At 43.8% G+C, this 25,706-nt stretch overlaps 1 protein-coding gene across 1 annotated transcript in view; it reads right to left on the reverse strand.

Annotated features, from left to right (window-relative positions):
• Window positions 1-25,706, reverse strand: part of LOC128684068 (cell adhesion molecule Dscam2) — a 569,487-nt gene that overhangs the window by 218,228 nt on the left and 325,553 nt on the right. The window contains exons 3-5 of the mRNA XM_070091026.1: window positions 23,828-23,945; window positions 5,268-5,448; window positions 2,189-2,301 (exon numbers count right to left, since the gene is read on the reverse strand). Coding sequence (XP_069947127.1) covers window positions 2,189-2,301; window positions 5,268-5,448; window positions 23,828-23,945 — 412 coding nt within the window. The remainder of the gene's footprint in view (window positions 1-2,188; window positions 2,302-5,267; window positions 5,449-23,827; window positions 23,946-25,706) is intronic.

Raw genomic sequence — 25,706 nt, forward strand, 5'->3', positions numbered from 1 at the left:
GTGTTAGTCTGAGCTAGGAGACTTCAGTAGTGTTAGTCTGAGCTGGGAGAGTTCAGTAGTGTTAGTCTGAGCTAGGAGACTTCAGTAGTGTTAGTCTGTGCTGGGAGACTTCAGTAGTGTTAGTCTGAGCTGGGAGACTTCAGTAGTGTTAGTCTGAGCTGGGAGACTTCAGTAGTGTTAGTCTGAGCTGAGAGACTTCAGTAGTGTTAGTCTGAGCTAGGAGACTTCAGTAGTGTTAGTCTAAGCTGGGAGACTTCAGTAGTGTTAGTCTGAGCTGGGAGACTTCAGTAGTGTTAGCCTGAGCTGAGAGACTTCAGTAGTGTTAGCCTGAGCTGAGAGACATCAGTAGTGTTAGTCTGAGCTAGGAGACTTCAGTAGTGTTAGTCTGAGCTAGGAGACTTCAGTAGTGTTAGCCTGAGCTGAGAGACTTCAGTAGTGTTAGTCTGAGCTGGGAGACTTCAGTAGTGTTAGCCTGAGCTGAGAGACTTCAGTAGTGTTAGTCTGAGCTGGGAGACTTCAGTAGTGTTAGTTTGAGCTGGGAGACTTCAGTAGTGTTAGTCTGAGCTAGGAGACTTCAGTAGTGTTAGTCTGAGCTGAGAGACTTCAGTAGTGTTAGCCTGAGCTGAGAGACTTCAGTAGTGTTAGCCTGAGCTGAGAGACTTCAGTAGTGTTAGTCTGAGCTTGGAGACTTCAGTAATGTTAGCCTGAGCTGAGAGACTTCAGTAGTGTTAGCCTGAGCTGGGAGACTTCAGTAGTGTTAGTCTGAGCTGAGAGATATCAGTAGTGTTAGTCTGAGCTGGGAGACTTCAGTAGTTTTAGCCTGAGCTGAGAGACTTCAGTAGTGTTAGTCTGAGCTTGGAGACTTCAGTAGTGTTAGCCTGAGCTGAGAGACTTCAGTAGTGTTAGCCTGAGCTACGAGACTTCAGTAGTATTAGTCTGAGCCTGGAGACTTCAGTAGTGTTAGTCTGAGCTGAGAGACTTCAGTAGTGTTAGTCTGAGCTGAGAGACTTCAGTAGTGTTAGCCTGAGCTGAGAGACTTCAGTAGTGTTAGCCTGAGCTAGGAGACTTCAGTAGTGTTAGTCTGAGCTGGGAGACTTCAGTAGTGTTAGTCTGAGCTTGGAGACTTCAGTAGTGTTAGTCTGAGCTAGGAGACTTCAGTAGTGTTAGCCTGAGCTGAGAGACTTCAGTAGTGTTAGTCTGAGCTTGGAGACTTCAGTAGTGTTAGTCTGAGCTGAGAGACTTCAGTAGTGTTAGCCTGAGCTGAGAGACTTCAGTAGTGTTAGCCTGAGCTGAGAGACTTCAGTAGTGTTAGCCTGAGCTGAGAGACTTCAGTAGTGTTAGCCTGAGCTGAGAGACTTCAGTAGTGTTAGCCTGAGCTGAGAGACTTCAGTATTGTTAGTCTGAGCTGAGAGACTTCAGTAGTGTTAGCCTGAGCTGAGAGACTTCAGTAGTGTTAGCCTGAGCTGAGAGACTTCAGTAGTGTTAGCCTGAGCTGAGAGACTTCAGTAGTGTTAGTCTGAGCTGAGAGACTTCAGTAGTGTTAGTCTGAGCTGGGAGACTTCAGGAGTGTTAGCCTGAGTTGGTAGACTTCAGTGCCCCAGTGCAATACACTGGAGAAAGGGCAATACACGAGAGAAAGGGCAATACACGAGAGAAAGGGCAATACACTAGAGAAAGGGCAATACACTAGAGAAAGGGCAATACAAAGGAGAAAGGGTAATATAGAGGAGAAAGGGAAATACACGGGAGAAAGGGCATTATACAGGAGTAAGGGCAATACACGGGAGAAAGGGCAATTCACAGGAGAAAGGACAATATACAGGAGAAAGGGAAATACACGGGAGAAAGGGCAATACACAGGAAAAAGGGCAATATATAAGAAAAAGGGAAATACACGGGTGAGAGGGAAGGTGAACTAGGGCAGACATCACCGACATCATAAATCGGGTCTGTTGAAAGATAAACAAGATTGTTTATCACCTTAGCTCACATAACTACATACACAGCCAGACAACCAGCATACACACTCACATACGCTGATGTAAAATACACACACATACTCACCTGAGCACGGTGCCGTGTGAGGGAAACTCACCTGAGCACGGTGCCGTGTGAGGGAAACTCACCTGAGTACGGCGCCTTGTAAGGGAAACTCACCTGAGCACGGTGCCGTGTGAGGGAAACTCACCTGAGCACGGTGCCGTCCTTATACCAGGTGACGGTGTCGACAGGTTCACCTGAGACGTGACACCTGAGCTCCAGTCGACCCCCAGCGTCTACCTGCACCTCCCGCGGCGTCACCTGCAACACGTGTAACACCTGTGTCAACTCCTGTAATTCTTCCGTCGACACCTGTAACTCCTTCGTCGACACATGTAACCCCTGCGTCGATAATTGTAACACCTGCGTCGACACCTGTAACTCCTGCGTCGACACCTGTAACTCCTGCGTCGACAATTGTAACTCCTGCGTCGACACCTGAAAGACCTGCATCGGTACCTGTAATTCCTACATCAACACCTTCGTCAACACTTGTAACACCTACGTCAACACATGCAAATAGTTAACAGTCCAGAAAAACGTTTCAGTACAGTCTAACGTCAATTATAATTCACAACATCTAACAATAATGAATAATTCAAGCAACGTTCTATTTGCGTTTCACACTTAATGAATTATCGTACATATTATATAAATGTTGAACAAATGTGACTAAATGTTACATTAGTGTCAACATGATTTGCACGGGATATTTACACAGAGAGGTGTATATATCTCAAGGCATATACACGGAGAGGTGTATATATCTCAAGGCATATACACTGAGAGGTGTATATATCTCAAGGCATATACACGGAGAGGTGTATGTATCTCAAGGCATATACACGGAGAGGTGTATATATCTCAAGGCATATACACGGAGAGGTGTATGTATCTCAAGGCATATACACGGAGAGGTGTATATATCTCAAGGCATATACACGGAGAGGTGTATATATCTCAAGGCATATACACGGAGAGGTGTATGTATCTCTCTTATTGTATATTTACCTAGAAGTGTGTGTATACCTCTCACTGTATATACACCGAGAAGTGCATATATATCTCTCAATGTATATTCACCGAAAAGTGTGTATATCTCTCAGTGTATATACACAGACAGGTGCGTATATCTCTTAGTTCACATACACAGAGAGGTGCGTATATCTCACAGTGTTTATATAGGCTGTCAGCGTTAATCTTTCTTTCAGGTATTAAATTATTCTTGACAGGTGTTGAGCAGATGACATGCAGTCTTAGTCGTGTAGCTGACAACCTTCGAACCTCATTAAATAATCAAGTCTGTCGATTACGACATCAAATCTGTAAGTGTCATTAACTTGCGTTGACCCCTCAGTAGGTGCCTGTCAGATCTTTCCCTCAGCAAGTGCCTGTCAGATCTTCCCCTCAGCAGGTGCCTGTCAGATCTTTCCCTCAGCAGGTGCCTGTCAGATCTTTCCCTCAGCAGGTGCCTGTCAGATCTTTCCCTCAGCAGGTGCCTGTCAGATCTTTCCCTCAGCAGGTGCCTGTCAGATCTTCCCCTCAGCAGGTGCCTGTCAGATCTTTCCCTCAGCAGGTGCCTGTCAGATCTTTCCCTCAGCAGGTGCCTGTCAGATCTTTCCCTCAGCAGGTGCCTGTCAGATCTTCCCTCAGCAGGGGCCTGTCAGATCTTTCCCTCAGCAGGGGCCTGTCAGATCTTTCCCTCAGCAGGTGCCTGTCAGATCTTTCCCTCAGCAGGTGCCTGTCAGATCTTTCCCTCAGCAGGTGCCTGTCAGATCTTCCCCTCAGTGTACGTAATTCGCTGACACCAGATGCTGCTTCACTTAAACAAGCTGACCTGAAACATGTATCTTGGATACTTCCCCAGTCATAGTAACTTTCCACGACCGCAGACATGCCTCAGTAACTTTCCCTGACCGCAAACACATGTCAGGAACTCGCGGTCAGTAACTTTCACTGACAATAGACATGTATCTACAATTTTCAATGACTGCAGACATGTGTCAGTAACTTTCACTGACCGCAGACATGTGTCTGTGTTTTTGTATAGATTGAGATGAATGAACTCAGGACTCCCAGCAATCTCCATTCACCTGGACAGAGATTGGAAGGATGACCAGGGGAAGGTGACTCACCTGGACAGAGATTGGAAGGGTGACCAGGGGAAGGTGACTCACCTGGACAGAGATTGGAAGGATGACCAGTGGAAGGTGACTCACCTGGACAGAGATTGGAAGGGTGACCAGGGAAAGGTGACTCACCTGGACAGAGATTGGAAGGGTGACCAGTGGAAGGTGACTCACCTGGACAGAGATTGGAAGGATGACCAGGGAAAGGTGACTTATCTGGACAGAGATTGGAAGGATGACCAGTGGAAGGTGACTCACCTGGACAGAGATTGGAAGGGTGACCAGGGGAAGGTGACTCACCTGGACAGAGATTGGAAGGATGACCAGGGGAAGGTGACTCACCTGGACAGAGACTGGAAGGGTGACAGGTGGAAGGTGATTCACCTGGACAGAGATTGGAAGGATGACCATGGAAGGTGACTCACCTGAACAGAGATTGGAAGGATGACGAGACGAAGGTGACTCACCTGGACAGAGACTGGAAGGATGACCAGGGGAAGGTGACTCACCTGGACAGAGATTGGAAGGATGACCAGTGGAAGGTGACTCACCTGGACAGAGATTGGAAGGGTGACCAGGGGAAGGTGACTCACCTGGACAGAGATTGGAAGGGTGACCAGTGGAAGGTGACTCACCTGGACAGAGATTGGAAGGATGACCAGGGAAAGGTGACTTACCTGGACAGAGATTGGAAGGATGACCAGTGGAAGGTGACTCACCTGGACAGAGATTGGAAGGGTGACCAGGGGAAGGTGACTCACCTGGACAGAGATTGGAAGGGTGACCAGTGGAAGGTGACTCACCTGGACAGAGATTGGAAGGATGACCAGTGGAAGATGACTCACCTGGACAGAGATTGGAAGAGTGACCAGGGGAAAGTGACTCACCTGGACAGAGATTGGAAAGATGACCAGGGGAAGGTGACTCACCTGGACAGAGATTAGAAGGGTGACAAGTGGAAGGTGACTCACCTGGACAGAGATTGGAAGGGTGACCAGGGGAAGGTGACTCACTTGGACAGAGATTGGAAGGGTGACAAGGTGAGGGTGACTCACCTGGACAGAGACTGGAAGGGTAACCAAGGGGAATGTGACTCACCTGGACAGAGATTGGAAGAGTGACTAGCAGGTGGGCAGAGTACCTGGTCTCACCAGCTGTGTTATTGGCCACACAGGTGTACTGGGCAGAGTCATCCACGCCCACACGCCCCAGTACTAGTGACCCGCCCACCATCCACATCCCACTGCTGCCACCTAGTGCACGTGACCCCTTGTACCACCTGTATGGAAGAAGCAGGGAGGTTAGTACTAGTGAACTATGCCAGAGTACATCACTAGTGACTAGAGTGCATGACTAGTGACTAGAGTGCATGAATAATGATTAGAGTGCATCACTAGTGTCTAGAGTGTATCACTAGTGTCTAGTGTACATCACTAGTGACTAGAGTACATCACTATCACTATTGACTAGAGTGCATCATAGTGACTAGAGTGCATTACTTGTGGCTTCAGTGCATCACTAGTGACTAGAAGGCATAAATAGTGACTAGAGTACATCACTAGTGACTAGAGTTCATCACTTATGGCTAGACTGCATCGATAGTAAAAAGAGTACATCCAACGCCCACGACCTCTTGTACTGCCTGTATGGAAGAAGTAGGGAGGGTGTGAGTACTAGTGAACTTTGCCAGAGTACGTCACTAGTGTGCCTTACACCGAGTACCTAACAATTTATTCAGTGCTCAACACACACACACACACAAACACACACACACACACACACACACACACACACACACACACACACACACACACACACACACACACACACACACACACACACACACACACACACACAGGCACACGTAAAAGGAAGGGCACTGCAATGGATAAGGGAATACCTGACAAGGAGGCAGCAACGAGTGAAGAGGTATCACAGTGGGCGCCTGTTACGAGCGGGGTCCCACAGGGGTCAGTTCTAGGACCAGTGCTATTTTTGATATATGTGAACGACATGATGGAAGGAATAGACTCTGAAGTGTCCCTGTTCGCAGATGACGTGAAGTTGATGAGAAGAATTAAATCGGACGAGGATGAGGCAGGACTGCAAAGAGACCTGGAGAGGCTGGGCATGTGGTCCAGTAACTGGCTTCTCGAATTCAATCCAGCCAAATGCAAAGTCATGAAGATTGGGGAGGGGCAAAGAAGACCGCAGACAGAGTATAGGCTAGGTGGACAAAGACTACAGACCTCACTCAGGGAGAAAGACCTTGGGGTGACCATAACACCGAGCACATCACCGGAAGCACACATCAACCAAATAACTGCTGCAGCATACGGGCGCCTGGCAAACCTGAGAATAGCGTTCCGATACCTTAATAAGGAATCGTTCAAGACACTGTACACTGTGTATGTTAGGCCCATACTGGAGTATGCAGCACCAGTCTGGAACCCACACCTGGTCAAGCACGTCAAGAAGTTAGAGAAAGTACAAAGGTTTGCAACAAGGCTAGTCCCAGAGTTCAAGGGAATGTCGTACGAGGAAAGGTTAAGGGAAATCGGACTGACGACACTGGAGGACAGAAGGGTCAGGGGAGACATGATAACGACATACAAGATACTGCGGGGAATAGACAAGGTGGACAGAGATAGCATATTCCAGAGAGGGGACACAGGGACAAGGGGTCACAACTGGAAGCTGAAGACTCAGACGAGTCACAGGGACGTTAGGAAGTATTTCTTCAGTCATAGAGTTGTCAGCAAGTGGAATAGCCTAGCAAGTGAAGTAGTGGAGGCAGGAACCATACATAGTTTTAAGAAGAGGTATGACAAAGCTCAGGAAGCAGAGAGAGAGAGGATCCAGTAGCGATCAGTGAAGAGGCGGGGCCAGGAGCTGAGTCTCGACCCCTGCAACCACAATTAGGTGAGTACACACACACACACACACATACACACACACACACACACACACACACACACACACACACACACACACACACACACACACACACACACACACACACACACACACACACACACACACACAGGTTTTGCATTCCCTCTATAGCAAACAACCTGGAAGTTAGTTCAGAGAGCTTGCTGAGGGGCCCCGGCTACTCTGATTCGTTGTCGGGTTTATGCATCAACTAACTGGGTGAGAGATTGACCCCAGCCAGATTGAGGCTATGTTTCCACACCTGGCTGGAGGCAGTCTCTCGCCTCTGGTCTATCCTGTATAAAGTGAAAAGATAATCACAGTGAGTGTCTCTTTCTCACTCATTATCATGTTGTCGCTGTTTTTGTACTTTTTACATACTGTAAATATTATTGAAGAGAATATTCAGGTGCTCAAAAATTACCCTTTGTATGTATGCCATCGTCTTTATTTGCTTGGGAATTATTCTTTGTCTAGAGACTTGATTTACGGCTGATTTACGGCCAGCTACAACAGAAGTCTATCTTCACGTATGCTTGTTCATAACTAGTGGCTAGAAAACATTACTGAACACCTGGGTGAGTCTTTTAGAACAGAAAAAACTGCTAGGTAAATCCTCATATTCTACAGTCAGGGTGGAGGAATAAAAACACTTGTGCGAGATCACTCCATGAGTGAGGCCTCTTTAAAAGTCAATTTCCCTTCAGTCACTGAGCCAAAGAAAGCTGAAGCTCCGTTAAATTATAAGGACACAAATGTAACTAATGTGACATTTTATTGTGGCAACGTTTCGCTCTCCAGGAGCTTTATCAAGCCGTTACAAACAATGTTTGTAACGGCTTGACAAAGCTCCTGGAGAGCGAAACGTTGTCACAATAAAATGTCACATTAGTTGCATTTGTGTCCTTTTACTTAACATATTGCCGGTAATTCTACCAATATTAATACAAAGCTGGAGCTCTCTTCGGTCATCATCTTAAGCCGAGTTTAGGCTCGTAAGTGCTCCAGAGAACTGCTATGTTATTAAAGAAACAGTAATTTTTTTGTATCATTTTCTTGACTCGTTACTTGTGAAAGCAACATTTCAAGATGTTTTAAACTTTTATTCTGTATACTTTTGTAATTACGAATCTTTCCCAGTAGTTCTTTAGACCTGATAGTGACAATAAGTGGAGAAATTTAAATTTAGACAGAATATAGAAATGCACTAGTTTAGTAGCAGGGATATAGATGAGTGGAACATTTTTTTTTTAAGCACAGTCAATGAAGCGAGAACCTTGGGTAGCTTCTACAGCAGCATAACGGACTTAATGAACATTAAAATGGTATAAAATACCGACAGATTGTTAGGTAAGACACATATGCAACAGTTAGGTATCTTTATTTCGAAACGTTTCGCCTACACAGTATGCTTCTTCAGTCGAGTACAGAAAAGTTGATAGAAGCAGAAGATACTTGAAGACTTGATGGACTGATTACATCGTCTTCAAGTATCTTCTGCTTCTATCAACTTTTCTGTACTCGACTGAAGAAGCCTACTGTGTAGGCGAAACGTTTCGAAATAAAGATACCTAACTGTTGCATATGTGTCTTACCTAATAAAGGACTTAAGTTAGATAAATTTAGATTTAGAAAGGACATAGGTAAGTACTGGTTTTCGAACAGAGTTGTGGATGCGTCGAGCAAACTTCCGAGTAGGGTGATAGAGGCTAGGACCTTGGGTAGCTTATAAAAATAGACTGAATGAATATATGAGTGGGAGGGGCTGGGTTTGATCGGTGTCATGGGTAAGGATGTAAATTCTTGGGTAGCTTTGGGTAGTGGTGGCTTTGATAAGGACCTGCCTTTATGGGCCAGTAAGCTTTCTGCAGTGTTCTTCCATTCTTATTTTCTTATGTTCTTATTCAAGGTTTGAAGCCGATCGCAAGAGACATTCTCCAGCTAGTGTATTGAAAGCGATTTGTTTAACAAAATTTGCAAATTAAAACTTACGATACTCGAAGTTAATATAAACTAGGTTGGACAGGTACATGAGTGAGTGTGGGTGGATGTGACATAGACCTGCCTAGCATGGCCCAGTAGGCCTACTGCAGTACATTCCACTATTCTCACGGTCTAAGGTGTATATAACCGAGAATAGCAACAGTGACCACACGAAAGCTCTTGTTCGCAGAAGGCTCCAACTTCACCCTCTACCTAGCTGAAGTGTTGCTCAATATTAAATAATACACACGTCTATAAAAATCACTTTACGATCAAGTAAATGCCAGGGCTGGGCTTTGGAACGACCTCAGGTAAGATAAGAGCTCTTAGCTGGTAAAACACATGGTTGGAACTCCCATTCTTAATCCTGTACAACCCTAAAGTGTTAGTTTAGGAAAAAAAGAAAGAGATGGGGAAGGGGGAGAAAATAATTGCATAAGTAGGAGAGAAAAAATATTGAGATTTAAGGATAAGGGAAGAAAGGTCAAGAAGGGGAGGAGAAGGAAAGGAAGAAGGAGAGGGCGAGGGGAGAGGGGGAGAGAGAGTTATGGGATGGAGAAGGGACGGACGGTAGAGATGTAGGGAAGAGGTAAAGAGGGGTGGGGAGGGAGGGGGAGAAGAGACAGGAGGGATGGAAGAGTGAAAAGGGAGGAGGAAGAGAAGAGGAAAAAGTAAAGAGAAAGTTTGGAAAAGGAGACTTTGTGATAAGAAAAGATGAAAAGGAAAAAATGTAAATCCAGAGAAAATTTTGGATTTAGAAAATATGAGGACCAGAGGATGAGGGGGAAAGACTAGAGAGGCAAAAATATCAAGGAAAAAAGGTGAGAATGAAGGAAGAGGGACGCTAAACTTGCGAGGGAAGACAGGAAGATAAAAAGTGTGACGTAGGAGAGAGATAGATGTGACAAAAAAAATGGGTCAGAGAAGAAAAATGAGAATAAAGTGCAAGGCAGAAGATGAAGGAAGAGAGGTGAAATAAGTATAGTGATTTAGAAGCATAATTAATAATGAGAGAGAGAGAGAGAGAGAGAGAGAGAGAGAGAGAGAGAGAGAGAGAGAGAGAGAGAGAGAGAGAGAGAGAGAGAGAGAGAGAGAGAGAGAGAGAGAGAGAGAGAGAGAGAGAGAGAGAGAGAGAGAGAGAGAGAGAGAGAATTTACGTATACTCATCCCTATGTATAAATATGCGACATCTGACTTGGTATAGTGTACTTTTTTTACTACTATTAAACACTCGGGTATCTTTTACCCACCACTTTAATACTTCCAGCACTTACTGCAGTTCTCTTTCACCAGTCCAGATTGTTTTCTTACACAGGAAATTACATTCCAACAGGAGAAGAATTTTCCAACACATTTTCTCTGGAAGCGTCCCACAGCAGTAGGCTAATGCACGGGTACCTATTTTACTTTTAGGTGGCCAGGGGCGGCTGGTGAAAATTTCCCATGTTTCAGTGCCAGTGAATCGAACCAGTCAGTTTATTCATATCTGGAGTAGATAGATAGATAGATAGATAGATAGACAGATAGATAGATAGATAGATAGAGAGAGGGAGAGAGAGAGAGAGACGTTGGTGGGTGTTCCTGTCCCGTAGAAGATCGGCCGAGTTGTCGTTAGTGTCTAATATCACTATTTTTTTTCGACTGTGGTGACCGACAGATTCGTACTTGGCTAATGAGTTACACGGTATCCCATATAATATACATAGGGTTGCTGTATGGGAGGGGGTACAGGTTGACAGATAGAAAGGGAAGCTTCGGAGAGTGAAATGAGGAGAGAGAGATGAATGGGAGGCAAAGAGGAAGGAGAAGAAAGGGAAGATGGGTAGAGAGGCTGTACACTCATCGTCTGCAAAGCCACGACGTTAGTTCTGCTTTGCACAAAATAAACATGATCTGCTTTCTCTACAAACAAATTCTGCAACAGTGAGTTCCTTCGGGATAAACAAACATACATAGAGAATACTTTTCCGCTTTGAGATTGCTCAAAGACGTCATTCTCTCCTGCAAAGTCAAATTCCTTACCATCATTAACAACCCCTGAGAAAACACCATCACTGATTGCCAACTGACTGTATCCACTAGACAGACAGTTATCTCCATCTCCCTTCCATCCCAGACAGCTGACACTGGCGTTGCTGTCCTCACCATGAAAACTATTAAAGAATTCATTGAGAGACTCTTCCCATCAGGAACAGAGTCACAGCAGCGATTTTCAGTAGGACGCAATCGGGTATATATAGAGGATACTGCTAGTGATTTGAACACATGATTACAGTATGAAGGCAAAGACACATATGTACAGTTCGAGACATTTATTGAGGAAACGTCTCACCACAAGTGACGTTTCCTCACTAAATGTCTTGAACTATGCATGTGTTTGTATATACATACTATCGATGTCACCATCCCTCTCCAGTCACATGATTACAGGAACGTAAATACGCTCACAGAATACTGCAGCTGACACGGGGAATGTATGTGTGGTACACAAATAATATCACGAAATTGACAGAAGCACATCTACTCTACCAGAAGAATGACAGAGGAAGAGAGAAATGTCCGGAATCAGCAGACATTCACGTCACAAATACCATCACACAGAATACTGAAGAGAGAGGTGCACTTTAGCTAAACCTGTCACAATTTAGTTTTGAGCTACGTTGAACTACACAGGAATCACATACAACCTATCCCTAAGGCTCAGTCCTCTTTCAGCGTTGCCTGACCTCGGTGGCCGGACACCTCACATACACCTGACCTCACCTTAACTTGGTATCTCTTATGGCCACGTTCCAGCACTATTTACTGCATGTTTTGGTTTTGTATTTTTTTCAGGCACCTGATAAAGCCTTTTGTAGGTTAAAATAATCATAATAAAAGGTTTAATTTTAGGTCAGTGTAGGCTTACTAAATTTAACCAAGTACCCTAACACAACTCACGAAATCGTAATGACACGATTGCAGACAAACCATACCACGGGTGGGGTTAGAACCTGTAATCAGAGAGTCATAAAACTCCAGACCGACGCGCTAACAACTGGACCAGCTGGCTGCAATAAGATTCGTCCAACTAGGTATATTTATACACCATAGGAAGGTTAGCATAGGCACCACTGTGACCACAAATGCAAGTTTTTACAGACGAATCTCCCGCCAGCGTGGCCGTAACCAGAGATAGTCACGGCCACGCTGGCCGAAGGCCTCGGTCAGATGACCAGAAGCTGCAACGGGGGGTGATCATCTGTCTAAGACCCACGTCAGGAAAGACTTGTCCTGTTTCCTGGCGAACCTTACATAACCTAACATTCACCACGACACCAATGTTCTGCTTCAGTGTTTGCGTCGCTTTGATGATGGCCTTATATTGCAGTGCTATGAGGGTGAGTTGGTGATGCATCAGTGGGGTGAGTTATACACACAAGACGAGGGTGACTGATATAAACATGACGAGGGAGACTGATACACACTAGACAAGGGTGACTAATATACACAAGACGAGGATGACTGATACACACAACACGAGGGTGACTAATATACAAGACTAGGGTGACTCATATACACATGACATGGGTGACTGATATACACATAACGAGGGTGACTGATACACACAAGACGAGGGTGACTGATATACAAAAGACGAGGGTGACTGATATAAAAATGACGCCGGTGACTGATATACAAATGACAGGGGTGACTGATATACACATGACGAGGGTGACTAATACACACAAGACGAGAGTGACTGATTCACACAAGACGAGGGTGACTGATATACAAGACTACGGTGACTGATATACACAAGACGAAGGTGACTGATATACACATGACGAGGGTGACTGATACACACAAGACGAGGGTGACTGATATGCACATGGCGAGGGTGACTAATACAAACAAGACGAGGGTGACTGATACACACAAGACGAGGGTGACTGATATACAAGACTAGGGTGACTGATATACACAAGACAAAGGTGACTGATATACACAAGACGAAGGTGACTGATATACACATGACGAGGGTGACTGATACACACAAGACGAGGGTGACTGATATACACATGACGAGGGTGACTAATACAAACAAGACGAGGGTGACTGATACACACAAGACGAGGGTGACTGATATACAAGACTAGGGTGACTGATATACACAAGACGAGGGTGGCTCATACACACAAGACGAGGGTGACTGATAAACAAGACTAGAGTGACGGATATACACATGACGAGGGTGACTGATATCCACGAGTCAAGGGTGACTGATACACATGACGAAGATGACTGATACACACAACACGAGGGTGACTGATACACACAAGAGGAGGGTGACTGATACACACAAGACGAGGGTGACTGATATCCACAAGACGAGGGAGACAGATATACACATGACGAGGGTGACTGATATACACATGACGAGGGTGACTGATACACAAAAGACGAGAGTGACTGATACACACAAGACGAGGGTGACTGATATCCACAAGACGAGGGTGACTGATATCCACAAGACAAGGGTGACTGATACAACCAAGACGAGGGTGAGTGATACACACAAGGCGAGGGTGACTGATATACACATGACGAGGGTGACTGATACAACCAAGACGAGAGTGACTGATACACACAAGACGAGGGTGACTAATAAACAAGGAAATGGTGACTGATAAACACATGACGAGGGTGACTGATACACACAAGGCGAGAGTGACAGATAAACACAAGATGGGGGTGACTGATACACACAAGGCGAGGGTGACTGATATACAAGACTAGGGTGACTGATACATACAAGACCAGGGTGACTGATACATACAAGATTAGGGTGAGTGATACATTCAAGAATAGGGCGACTGATACATTCAAGACTAGGGTGACCGATACATACAAAACTAGAGTTACTGATACACGCATTTCTAGGCTGACTGGTACATTCAAGAATAGGGTGACTGATACATAAACGACTAGGCTGACTGATATATACAAGACTAGGGTGACTGAGACATACAAGACTAGGGTGACTGATACATTCAAGACTAGGGTTACTGATACATACAAGGCTAGGGTGACTGATACATTCAAGATCAGGGTGACTGATACATGCAAGATTAGGGTGAGTGATACATTCAAGAATAGGGCGACTGATACATTCAAGACTAGGGTGACCGATACATACAAAACTAGAGTTACTGATACACGCATTTCTAGGCTGACTGGTACATTCAAGAATAGGGTGACTGATACATAAACGACTAGGCTGACTGATATATACAAGACTAGGGTGACTGAGACATACAAGACTAGGGTGACTGATACATTCAAGACTAGGGTTACTGATACATACAAGGCTAGGGTGACTGATACATTCAAGATCAGGGTGACTGATACATGCAAGACTAGGATGATGAATATGCAGGACTAGGGTGACTGATACACACAAGAATAGGGTGACTGAAACATGCAAGACTAGGGTGAATGATACATCCAAGAATAGATTGACTTATACATTCAACGCTAGGGTGACTGCTACGTACAATAACAGGATGAGTGACACATACAAGACTAGGGAGGCTCATACTTTCAAGACTAGGGTGACTGATACATGCAAGACGAGGGTGATTGACACATACAAGACTAGGGTGACTGATACATTCAATAATATGGTGATTGATACTTACAGGACTAGGGTGACTGATGCATACAAGACAAGGGTGACTGATACATTCAAAACTTGGGAGACTGATACATGCAAGATTAGGGTGACTGATACATGCAAGATTAGGGTGACTGATATATACAACACTAGGGTGACTGATGCATACAAGACTAGGGTGACTGATACATTCAATACTAGGGTCACTGATGCCTACAAAACTTGTGTGACTGATACATACAAGACGAGGGTGACTGATATACAAGACTAGGGTGACTGATATACACAAGACGAGGGCGGCTCATACACAAAAGACGAGGGTGACTGATAAACAAGACTAGAGTGACGGATATACACATGACGAGGGTGACTGATATCCACGAGTCAAGGGTGACTGATACACATGACGAAGATGACTGACACTCACAACACGAGGGTGACTGATACACAAAAGACGAGGGTGACTGACACACACAAGACGAGGGTGACTGATATCCACAAGACAAGGGTGACTGATACAACCAAGACGAGGGTGAGTGATACACACAAGACGAGGGTGACTGATATACACTTGACGAGGGTGACTGATACACACAAGGCGAGAGTGACTGATAAACACAAGATGGGGGTGACTGATACACACAAGGCGAGGGTGACTGATATACAAGACTAGGGTGACTGATACATACAAGACCAGGGTGACTGATACATACAAGATTAGGGTGAGTGATACATTCAAGAATAGGGCGACTGATACATTCAAGACTAGGGTGACCGATACATACAAAACTAGAGTTACTGATACACGCATTTCTAGGCTGACTGGTACATTCAAGAATAGGGTGACTGATACATAAACGACTAAGCTGACTGATATATACAAGACAAGGGTGACTGTGACATACAAGACTAGGGTGACTGATACATTCAAGACTAGGGTTACTGATACATACAAGGCTAGGGTGACTGATACATGCAAGACTAGGATGATGAATATACATGACTAGGGTGACTGATACACACAAGAATAGGGTGACTGAAACATGCAAGACTAGGGTGAATGATAAATCCAAGAATAGGTTGACTTATACATTCAACGCTAGGGTGACTGCTACGTACAATAACAGGATGAGTGACACATACAAGACTAGGGAGGCTCATACTTTCAAGACTAGGGTGACTGATACATGCAATACGAGGGTGATTGACACATACAAGACTAGGGTGACTGATACATTCAATAATATGGTGATTGATACTTACAGGACTAGGGTGACTGATGCATACAAGACAAGGGTGATTGATACATTCAAAACTTGGGAGACTGATACATGCAAGATTAGGGTGACTGATACATGCAAGATTAGGGTGACTGATATATACAACACTAGGGTGACTGATGCATACAAGACTAGGGTGACTGATACATTCAATACTAGGGTCACTGATGCCTACAAGACTTGTGTGACTGATACATACAAGACTAGTGGGACTGATACATACAAGACGAGGGTGACTGATATACAAGACTAGGGTGACTGATATACACAAGACGAAGGTGACGCATATACACAAGACAAGGGTGACTGATATACACATGACGAGGGTGAGTGATACACACAAGACGAGGGTGACTGATATACACATGACGAGGGTGACTAATACAAACAAGACGAGGGTGACTGATACACACAAGAGGAGGGTGACTGATACACACAACACGAGGGTGACTGATATACAAGACTAGGGTGACTGATATACAGAAGACGAGGGTGACAGACATACACATCAAGAGGGTGAATGATACACACAAGACTAAGGTGACTGATACACACAAGACGAGGGTGTGACTGATATACAAGACTAGAGTGACGGATATACACATGACGAGGGTGGTTGATACACACAAGACGAGGGTGACTGATACACACAAGACGAGGGTGACTGATATACAAGACTAGAGTGACGGATATACACATGACGAGGGTGACTGATATGCACAAGACGAGGGTGACTCATACACACAAGGCGAGGGAGATTGATACACACAAGACGAGGGTGACTCATACACACAAGGCGAGGGTGACTGATACACACAAGACAAGGGTGACTGATATACACATGACGACGATGACTGATACACACAAGACGAGGGTGACTGATATCCACAAGACATTGGTGACTGATGTACACATGACGAGGGTGACTGATACACACAAGGCGAGGGAGACTGATACAGACAAGACGAGGGTGAGTGATACACACAAGGCGAGGGTGACTGATATACACAAGACAAGGGTGACTGATATACACATGACGAGGATGACTGATACACACAAGACGAGGGTGACTGATATCCACGAGTCAAGGGTGACTGATATACACATGACGAAGATGACTGATACACACAACACGAGGGTGACTGATACACACAAGACGAGGGTGACTGATATCCACAAGACAAGGGTGACTGATATACATATGACGAGGATGACTGATACACACAAGACAAGGGTGACTGATATACACATGACGAGGATGACTGATACACACAAGACGAGGGTGACTGATATCCACAAGACAATGGTGACTGATATACACATGACGAGGGTGACTGATACACAAGACGAGGGTGACTGATACACACAAGACGAGGGTGACTGATACACAAGACGAGGGTGACTGATACACACAAGACAATGGTGACTGATATACACATGACGAGGGTGACTGATACACAAGACGAGGGTGACTGATACACACATGACGAGGGTGACTGATACACACAAGGCGAGGGAGACTGATACACACAAGACGAGGGTGACTGATACACACAAGGCGAGGGAGCCTGATACACACAAGACGAGGGCGACTGATACAGACAAGACGAGGGTCACTGATATACACATGACGAGGGTGACTGCTACACATAAGACGAGGGTGACTGATACATACAAGATTAGGGTGAGTGATACATTCAAGAATAGGGTGACTGATACATTCAAGACTAGGGTGACCGATACATACAAAACTTGGGTTACTGATACACGCATTTCTAGGCTGACTAGTACATTCAAGAATAGGGTGACTGATACATAAACGACTAGGCTGACTGATACATACAAGACTAGGGTGACTAAGACATACAAGACTAGGGTGACTGATACATTCAAAGCTAGGGTGACTGATAAATACAAGGCTAGGGTGACTGATACATTCAAGATCAGGGTGACTGATACATGCAAGACTAGGATGATGAATATACAGGACTAGGGTGACTGATACACACAAGAGTAGGGTGACTGAAACATGCAAGACTAGGGTGAATGATACATCCAAGACTAGCTTGACTTATACATTCAACGCTAGGGTGACTGGTACGTACAATAATAGTATGAGTGACACATACAAGACTAGGGAGGCTCATACTTTCAAGATTAGGGTGACTGATACATGCAAGACGAGGGTGATTGACACATACAAGACTAGGGTGACTGATTCGTTCAATAATATGGTGATTGATACTTACAGAACTAGGGTGACTGATGCATACAAGACAAGGGTGACTGATACATTCAAAACTTGGGAGACTGATACATGCAAGATTAGGGTGACTGATACATGCAAGATTAGGGTGACTGATATACACAACACTAAGGTGACTGATGCATACAAGACTAGGGTGACAGATACATTCAATACTAGGGTCACTGATGCCTACAAGACTTGTGTGACTGATACATACAAGACTAGTGTGACTGATACATACAAGACGAGGGTGACTGATACATGCAAGAGGGAATGACAAATTCAAGGCTAGGGTGAACGATACATACAAGCCTAGTGTGACTGAAACATCCAAGACGAGGGTGACTGATACACACAAGATGAGGGTGACTGATACAAAAATGACAAGGATAACTTATACACACAAAACGAGGGTGACTGATATACAAGACTAGAGTGACTGATATACACAAGACGAGGGTGACTGATATACAAGACTAGGGTGATTGATATACACATGACGAGGGTGACCGCTACACACAAGACGAGGGTGACTGATATACACAAGACGAGGGTGACTGATATACACATGACGAGGATGACTGATACACACAAGACGAGGGTGACTGATATACAAGACTAGGGTGACTGATATACACAAGACGAGGGTGACTGATACACACAAGACGAGGGTGACTGATACACACAAGTCAAGGGTGACTGATATACACATGACGAGGATGACTGATACACACAAGACGAGGGTGACTGATGTCCAAAAGTCAAGGGTGACTTATATACACATGACGAGGATGACTGATACACACAAGACGAGGGTGACTGATATCCACAAGACAAGGGTGACTGATATACACAAAACGAGGGTGACTGATACACACAAGAGGCGGGTGACTGATACACCCAAGACGATGGAGACAGATATACACATGACGAGGGTGACTGATATACAAGACTAGGGTGAATGATACATAAGAGACGAGGGTGACTAATAAACAAGGAAATGGTGACTGATAAACACATGACGAGGGTGACTGATACACCCAAGGCGAGAGTGACTGATAAACACAAGACGGGGTTGACTGATACACACAAGACCAGGGTGACTGATATACAAGACTAGGGTGACTGATGCATAGAAGACCAGGGTGACTGATACACACAAGACGAGGGTGACTGATACAAGAGATTGGTGAATGATTCAAACAAGATTAGGGTGACTGATACATGCAAGATTAGGGTGAGTGATACATTCAAGAATAGGGTGACTGATACATTCAAGACTAGGGTGACCGATACATACAAAACTAGGGTTACTGATACACGCAAGACTAGGCTGACTGGTACATTCAAGAATAGGGTGACTGATACATAAACGACTAGGCTGACTGATACATACAAGACTAGGATGACTGAGACATACAAGACTAGGGTGACTGATACATTCAAGATCAGGGTGACTGAGACATGCAAGACTAGGGTGAATGATACATCCAATACTAGGTTGAATTATACATTCAGCGCTAGGGTGACTGATACGTTCAATAATAGGATGAGTGACACATACGAGACTAGGGTGACTGATACATTCAATAATATGATGATTGATACTTACAGGAATAGGGTGACTGATGCATACAAGACAAGGGTGACTGATACATTCAGAACTTGGGAGACTGATACATGCAAGATTAGAGTGACTGATACATACAAGACTAGGGTGACTGATACATTCAATACTAGGGTAACAGATGCATACAAGACTTGTGTGACTGATACATACAAGACTATTGTGACTGATACATACAAGACGAGGGTGACTGATACATGCAAGAGGGACTGATAAATTCAAGGTTAGGGTGAATGATACATACAAGACTAGTGTGACTGACACATAGAAGACGAGGGTGACTGATACACACAAGACGAAGGTGACTGATACACACAAGACGAGGGTGACTGATATACAAGATTTTGGTGACTGATACACACAAGACGAGGGTGACTGATATACAAGACTAGGGTGACTGATACATACAAGATTAGGGTGACTGATACAGAAAAGACGAGGGTGACTGATAAAGAAGACTAGGGTGACTGATATTCGCAAGACGAGGGTGACAGAAATACACATGACGAGGGAGACTGATATACACATGACGAGGGTGACTGATATACGCAAGACGAGGGTGACAGATATACACAAGACGAGGGTGACTGATATACACATGACGAGGGTGACTAATACACACAAGACGATGGTGACTGATGAAGAAGACTATGGTGACTTATATTCGCAAGACGAGGGTGACAGATATACACGTGACGAGGGTGACTGATATACACATGACGAGGGTGACTGATATACACAAGACGAGGGTGACAGATATACACAAGACGAGGGTGACTGATATACACATGACGAGGGTGACTGATACACACAAGAAGATGGTGACTGATACACACAAGACGAGGATTACTGATATACAAGATTAAGGTGACTGATATACACATGAAGAGGGTGACTGATACACACAAGGCTAGGGTGACTCATATACAATACTAGGGTGACTGATATACACATGACGAGGGTGTCTGATACACACAAGACTATGGTGATTGATACATAAAAGACGAGGGTGACTATTATACAAGAAAATGGTGACTGATACACACAAGTGGAGGATGACTGCTACACACAAGACGGGGGTGACTGATATACAAGATCAGGGTGACTGATATACACATGACGAGGGTGATTGATACATAAAAGACGAGGGTGACTAATATACAAGAAAATGGTGACTGATACACACATGGCGATGGTGACTGATACACACAAGGCAAGGGTGACTGATACACAAGACTAGGGTAACTGATACATACAAGACCAGGGTGAGTGATACATACAAGACGAGGGTGATTGATATACAAGTGAATGGTGAATGATACAAACAAGACTAGGGTGACTGAAACATACAAGATTAGGGTGAGTGATACATTCAAGAAAAGGGTGACTGATACATACAAGGCTAGGGTGATTGATACATTCAAGAATAGGGTGACTGATTCATATACGACTAGGCTGACTGATACATACAAGACTAGGGTGACTGACACATACAAGACTAGGGTGACTGATACATTTAAAACTAGGGTGACTGATACATACAAGTCTATTGTGATTGATACATTCAAGATTAGGGTGATTGATACATTCAAGATTAGGGTGATTGATACATGCAAGACTAGGGTGACTAATATACAAGACTAGGGTGACTGAAGCATTCAAGACTAGGGTGACTGATACATACAAGACTAGGGTGACTGATACATTCAAAAATAGGGAGACTGATACATGCAAGATTAGAGTGACTGATAGAAACAAGACTAGGGTGACTGATACATACAAGATTAGGGTGACTGATACATTCAATACTAGGGTCACTGATGCATACAAGACTAGTGTGACTGATACATACAAGACTAGTGTGACTGATACATACAAGACTAGGGTGACTGATGCATACAAGACTCGAGTGACCGATACATGCAAGGGTGACTGACACATATAAGACTAGGGTGACTGATAAGTTCAACACTATGGTGACTGATAAAAACAAGACTAGGATGACTGATGCATACTGGACTAGGGTGAATGATACATTAAATAATAGGGTGAATGATACAATAAATAATAGGGTGACTGATACATACAAAACTAGGGTGACTGATACATACAAGAGTAGGGTGACTTTTACATACAAGACTAGGGTGACTGATACATACCAAAGTGACTGATAAATTCAAAACTAGAGTGACTGATATATACAAGACTAGGGTGACTGACACATACAAGACTAGGGTGAATGATACATTCAAGACTAGGGTGACTGAATTAAAGAAGACTAGGGTTACTGACACATACAAGACTAGGTTGAATGATACGTTAATGACTAGGGTGACTGATACATACAAAACTAGGGTGACTGATACATACAAGACTAGGGTGACTGATACCTGCAAGACTATGGTGCCTGAATTCAAGACTAGGGTGACTGATACATTCAAGACTACGGTGACTGGTACATACAAGACTCGGGTGACTGACACATACAAGACTTGGGTTACTGATACATTCAAGACTAGGGTGATTGATACATTCAAGACTAGTGTGACTGATACAAACAAAATTGGGGTGACTGGTACATTCAAGACTAGGGTGACTGGTACATATAAGACTTGGATGACCGATATACTCAAGACTAGGGTGGCTGATACATACAATAATAGGGTGACTGATACATGAAAGATTGGTGTAACTGATAAGTTGAAGACTAGGGTGAGATACATATAAGACTAGGGTGACTGATGCATACAAGAATAGTGTGACTGATACATACAAGATTGGGGTGACTGAGACGTTCAAGACTAGTGTGACATACATACAAGGCTAGGGTGACTGATATAGAAGACTAGGGTGACTGATGCATACAAGACGAAGGTGACTGATATAGAAGACTATAGTGACTGATACACACAAGACTAGGGCGACTGATACATACAAGATTAGGATGACTGATATACAAGACTAGGGTGACTGATACAAGACTAGGATGACTGATATATTCAAGACTAGGGTCATTGATACATACTAGACTAGGGTGACTGATAAATACAAGACTAGGATGACTGGCACATACAACACTAGGGTGACTAATACATACAAGACTAGGGTGACTGATGCTTTCAAGACGAGGGTGACTGATACATTCAATACTAGGGTGACTGATATATACAAGACTAGGGTGACTGATATATAGAAGACTAGGGTGATTAATACATACAAATTTAGGGTGACTGATACATTCAAGACTAGGGTGGTTGATACATACAAGATTAGGATGACTGACACATACAAGACGTAGGGTGACTAAGATGTACAAGACTAGGGTGACTGTACCGCACATTGGAAGACAGCATTAACCTACAGTAGGGAAGCTTAAATTTATCATCTCTATTATGCACCACATACTCATGCTGAGAGCGGTAGTCAAAGGTGTCTAGGGACTGGACCACAAAGTTTTGATAGCTGAACAAGTTACTGTGGTAATGAACTATTTACATGTTTATATCCGGCCTCAGTCGTAATGAGTTATTCATGCAGGCATTAATTTGGTCTCTCTCTCTCTCTCTCTCTCTCTCTCTCTCTCTCTCTCTCTCTCTCTCTCTCTCTCTCTCTCTCTCTCTCTCTCTCTCTCTCTCTCTCTCTCTCTCTCTCTCTCTCTCTCTCTCTCGCTCTCTCTCTCACACACACACACAGAGTGGTAATGCTTTATTTACAGTGAGCAAAATTAGGCTATTTTTCCAGAATGGTTTGTAATATACTACTGTGGATAAAATACTTTGACATTTCTTGACATTTCTGAGTGAGTTGTCTCTGAATTTATTAATTTTATCACATTCAGTATATAATGAGGCAAGGTGTGACAATTTTCCGTCAGACAAGGTTTAGTAGGGAAGACGATGGCCCAATGCCACATATGTGGGCAATACTCACATGTAGTGGGGAGGAGGGTGGCCCTGGGCCACACAAGGAAGGGTCACTCTGGCACCAGCTGGCACTACCACACGACTTGTTCGCTCACTCATCCTTGGTGGCACTGACCCTTGTGCCTCTGTGACAAAAGAAACTGATTAAGAATCCTAATGTTTGTATTAATTTAATCTTAAATCTAAGATTCTTCCAGTTTGTTCGTGATATTATTTATAATTTTTTTACAATTGATATTAGAGAAATAATATTAAAAACATATTTTAAGTTGCACATGGTATGGCAATGGGGAATCCCGTATACCCAGTCATAAAATTAATTATGAACTTTACACATAAAGTTGAGAAATCTTCACGTTTTCTGGATGTAATTATTGAAAATGGTTATGAATTCTAATTTAAAAAATAACTAGAAATGCCAAGATGACTGTTAGTGGTAAGGGAGAGGCAAATATTAAATTTGTAGCTGAAATCACAGATCATGTCACCGGCTAATATTACCCCATGAGGGTTGCTCTCTATTACGTAACGAGCACTGAACAACGGAAGAGCGGCGCGAGCTTCTCGCCTGCACATCTGGCTCAGTTCCTCACCTGTTACTTGTGAACAATGCGGTCGAGCAACCCGACCACTGATGCACTGTCACTGAGGTCAGGCCTGAGCCCCATGTTAAATTCCCAAAAATCCTCAAATTCAATTTAGTATGTGCCTTTGCTACCGTTTTTGATGGATTACGTACAGGTCGCTCTCGTGTAGGCTCATTTTTAATTTGTTAAACACGAATGACCCATTGTTTATTCTCGTCAGTTCTTGCTCACCTATGCTTGAGGTATTAACACTCGTCTGTCTCGTGTGAACCGAGTGACCTCGTGTGAACCGTGTGATCTCGTGTGAACCGTGTGATCTTGTGTGAACCGTGTGACCTCATGTGAACCGTGTGACCTCGCACGACTGTGTGACTTTTTATGTTAACGTTAACCTTTTTTTTTCTAAATTAACTAATTATAGTTAACTAATTGTAGTTAGCAATATTGCTCACTGTAATCTTGTACGCAAGAGGGACTTTCATACAGAACCTAATGTTACAAAAAGGTGATATCTATAAAGTATAGACATCTCCAGGGAATACTAGAAGGTCTCCACCTCCAGCATCCAGACTGTTTCTGGTTTTTATAACAAGTAGTCAGAAAGTATTCTGGTTCAGTTATCCTTTAAAATTATGATCAATTTTGATAGTGGTTTAGGATTGCAACTGATAAGATACTAACTAACGAAATAAAAATTGATAAGTTTATTAACAAAGTTGTCTAGGTGGACAAAATCAACGTAAATGAATTTGATATAATTTAGGATATAAGCTCCTACACTTCTCTTGTAGTGCAAAGTTAAATTGTGCATATAGCAGTATAGTGCTGAAGGTACATTTCGTAACTGTACGACTCTAAAGCACCGTCTGGTAAGTTACTATCAAGCATAAAAATGCAAGTATATAAAAGTGTGTGTGTGAATGTGTGCGTGTGTGCTCAAAGTCCTCATTATGTCTCAATAAGATTCGACTCGACTCGACTTAAAAAGTGACTGACACTAGTCCACAAATAATCTATCTTCACGACCTTCAAGGCATTCAAAACTGCTTACTTGAACAATATGACGAACCATTCCCAAACAGCAATAATGTAACAAGCAGCAGTACAGCGTCAGGAATAAGGAAACAAAATAACGACTCTAACTGGGGACCATCAGCAGATCCTCCATAAAAGTCATAAAACTCCCATAATACTGAAACTAAGTTCGGCATAACCAAATCCCCGACTACGACGGTGCGTTGATGCCACACAATATAGGTCAGCTTTAGCTTGGGGCCTGGGTTGACTTAGAGAGTCAGT

The sequence above is a fragment of the Cherax quadricarinatus genome, chromosome 3 (genome assembly GCF_038502225.1).
Source record: "Cherax quadricarinatus isolate ZL_2023a chromosome 3, ASM3850222v1, whole genome shotgun sequence".
NCBI classification, from domain to species: domain Eukaryota; kingdom Metazoa; phylum Arthropoda; class Malacostraca; order Decapoda; family Parastacidae; genus Cherax; species Cherax quadricarinatus.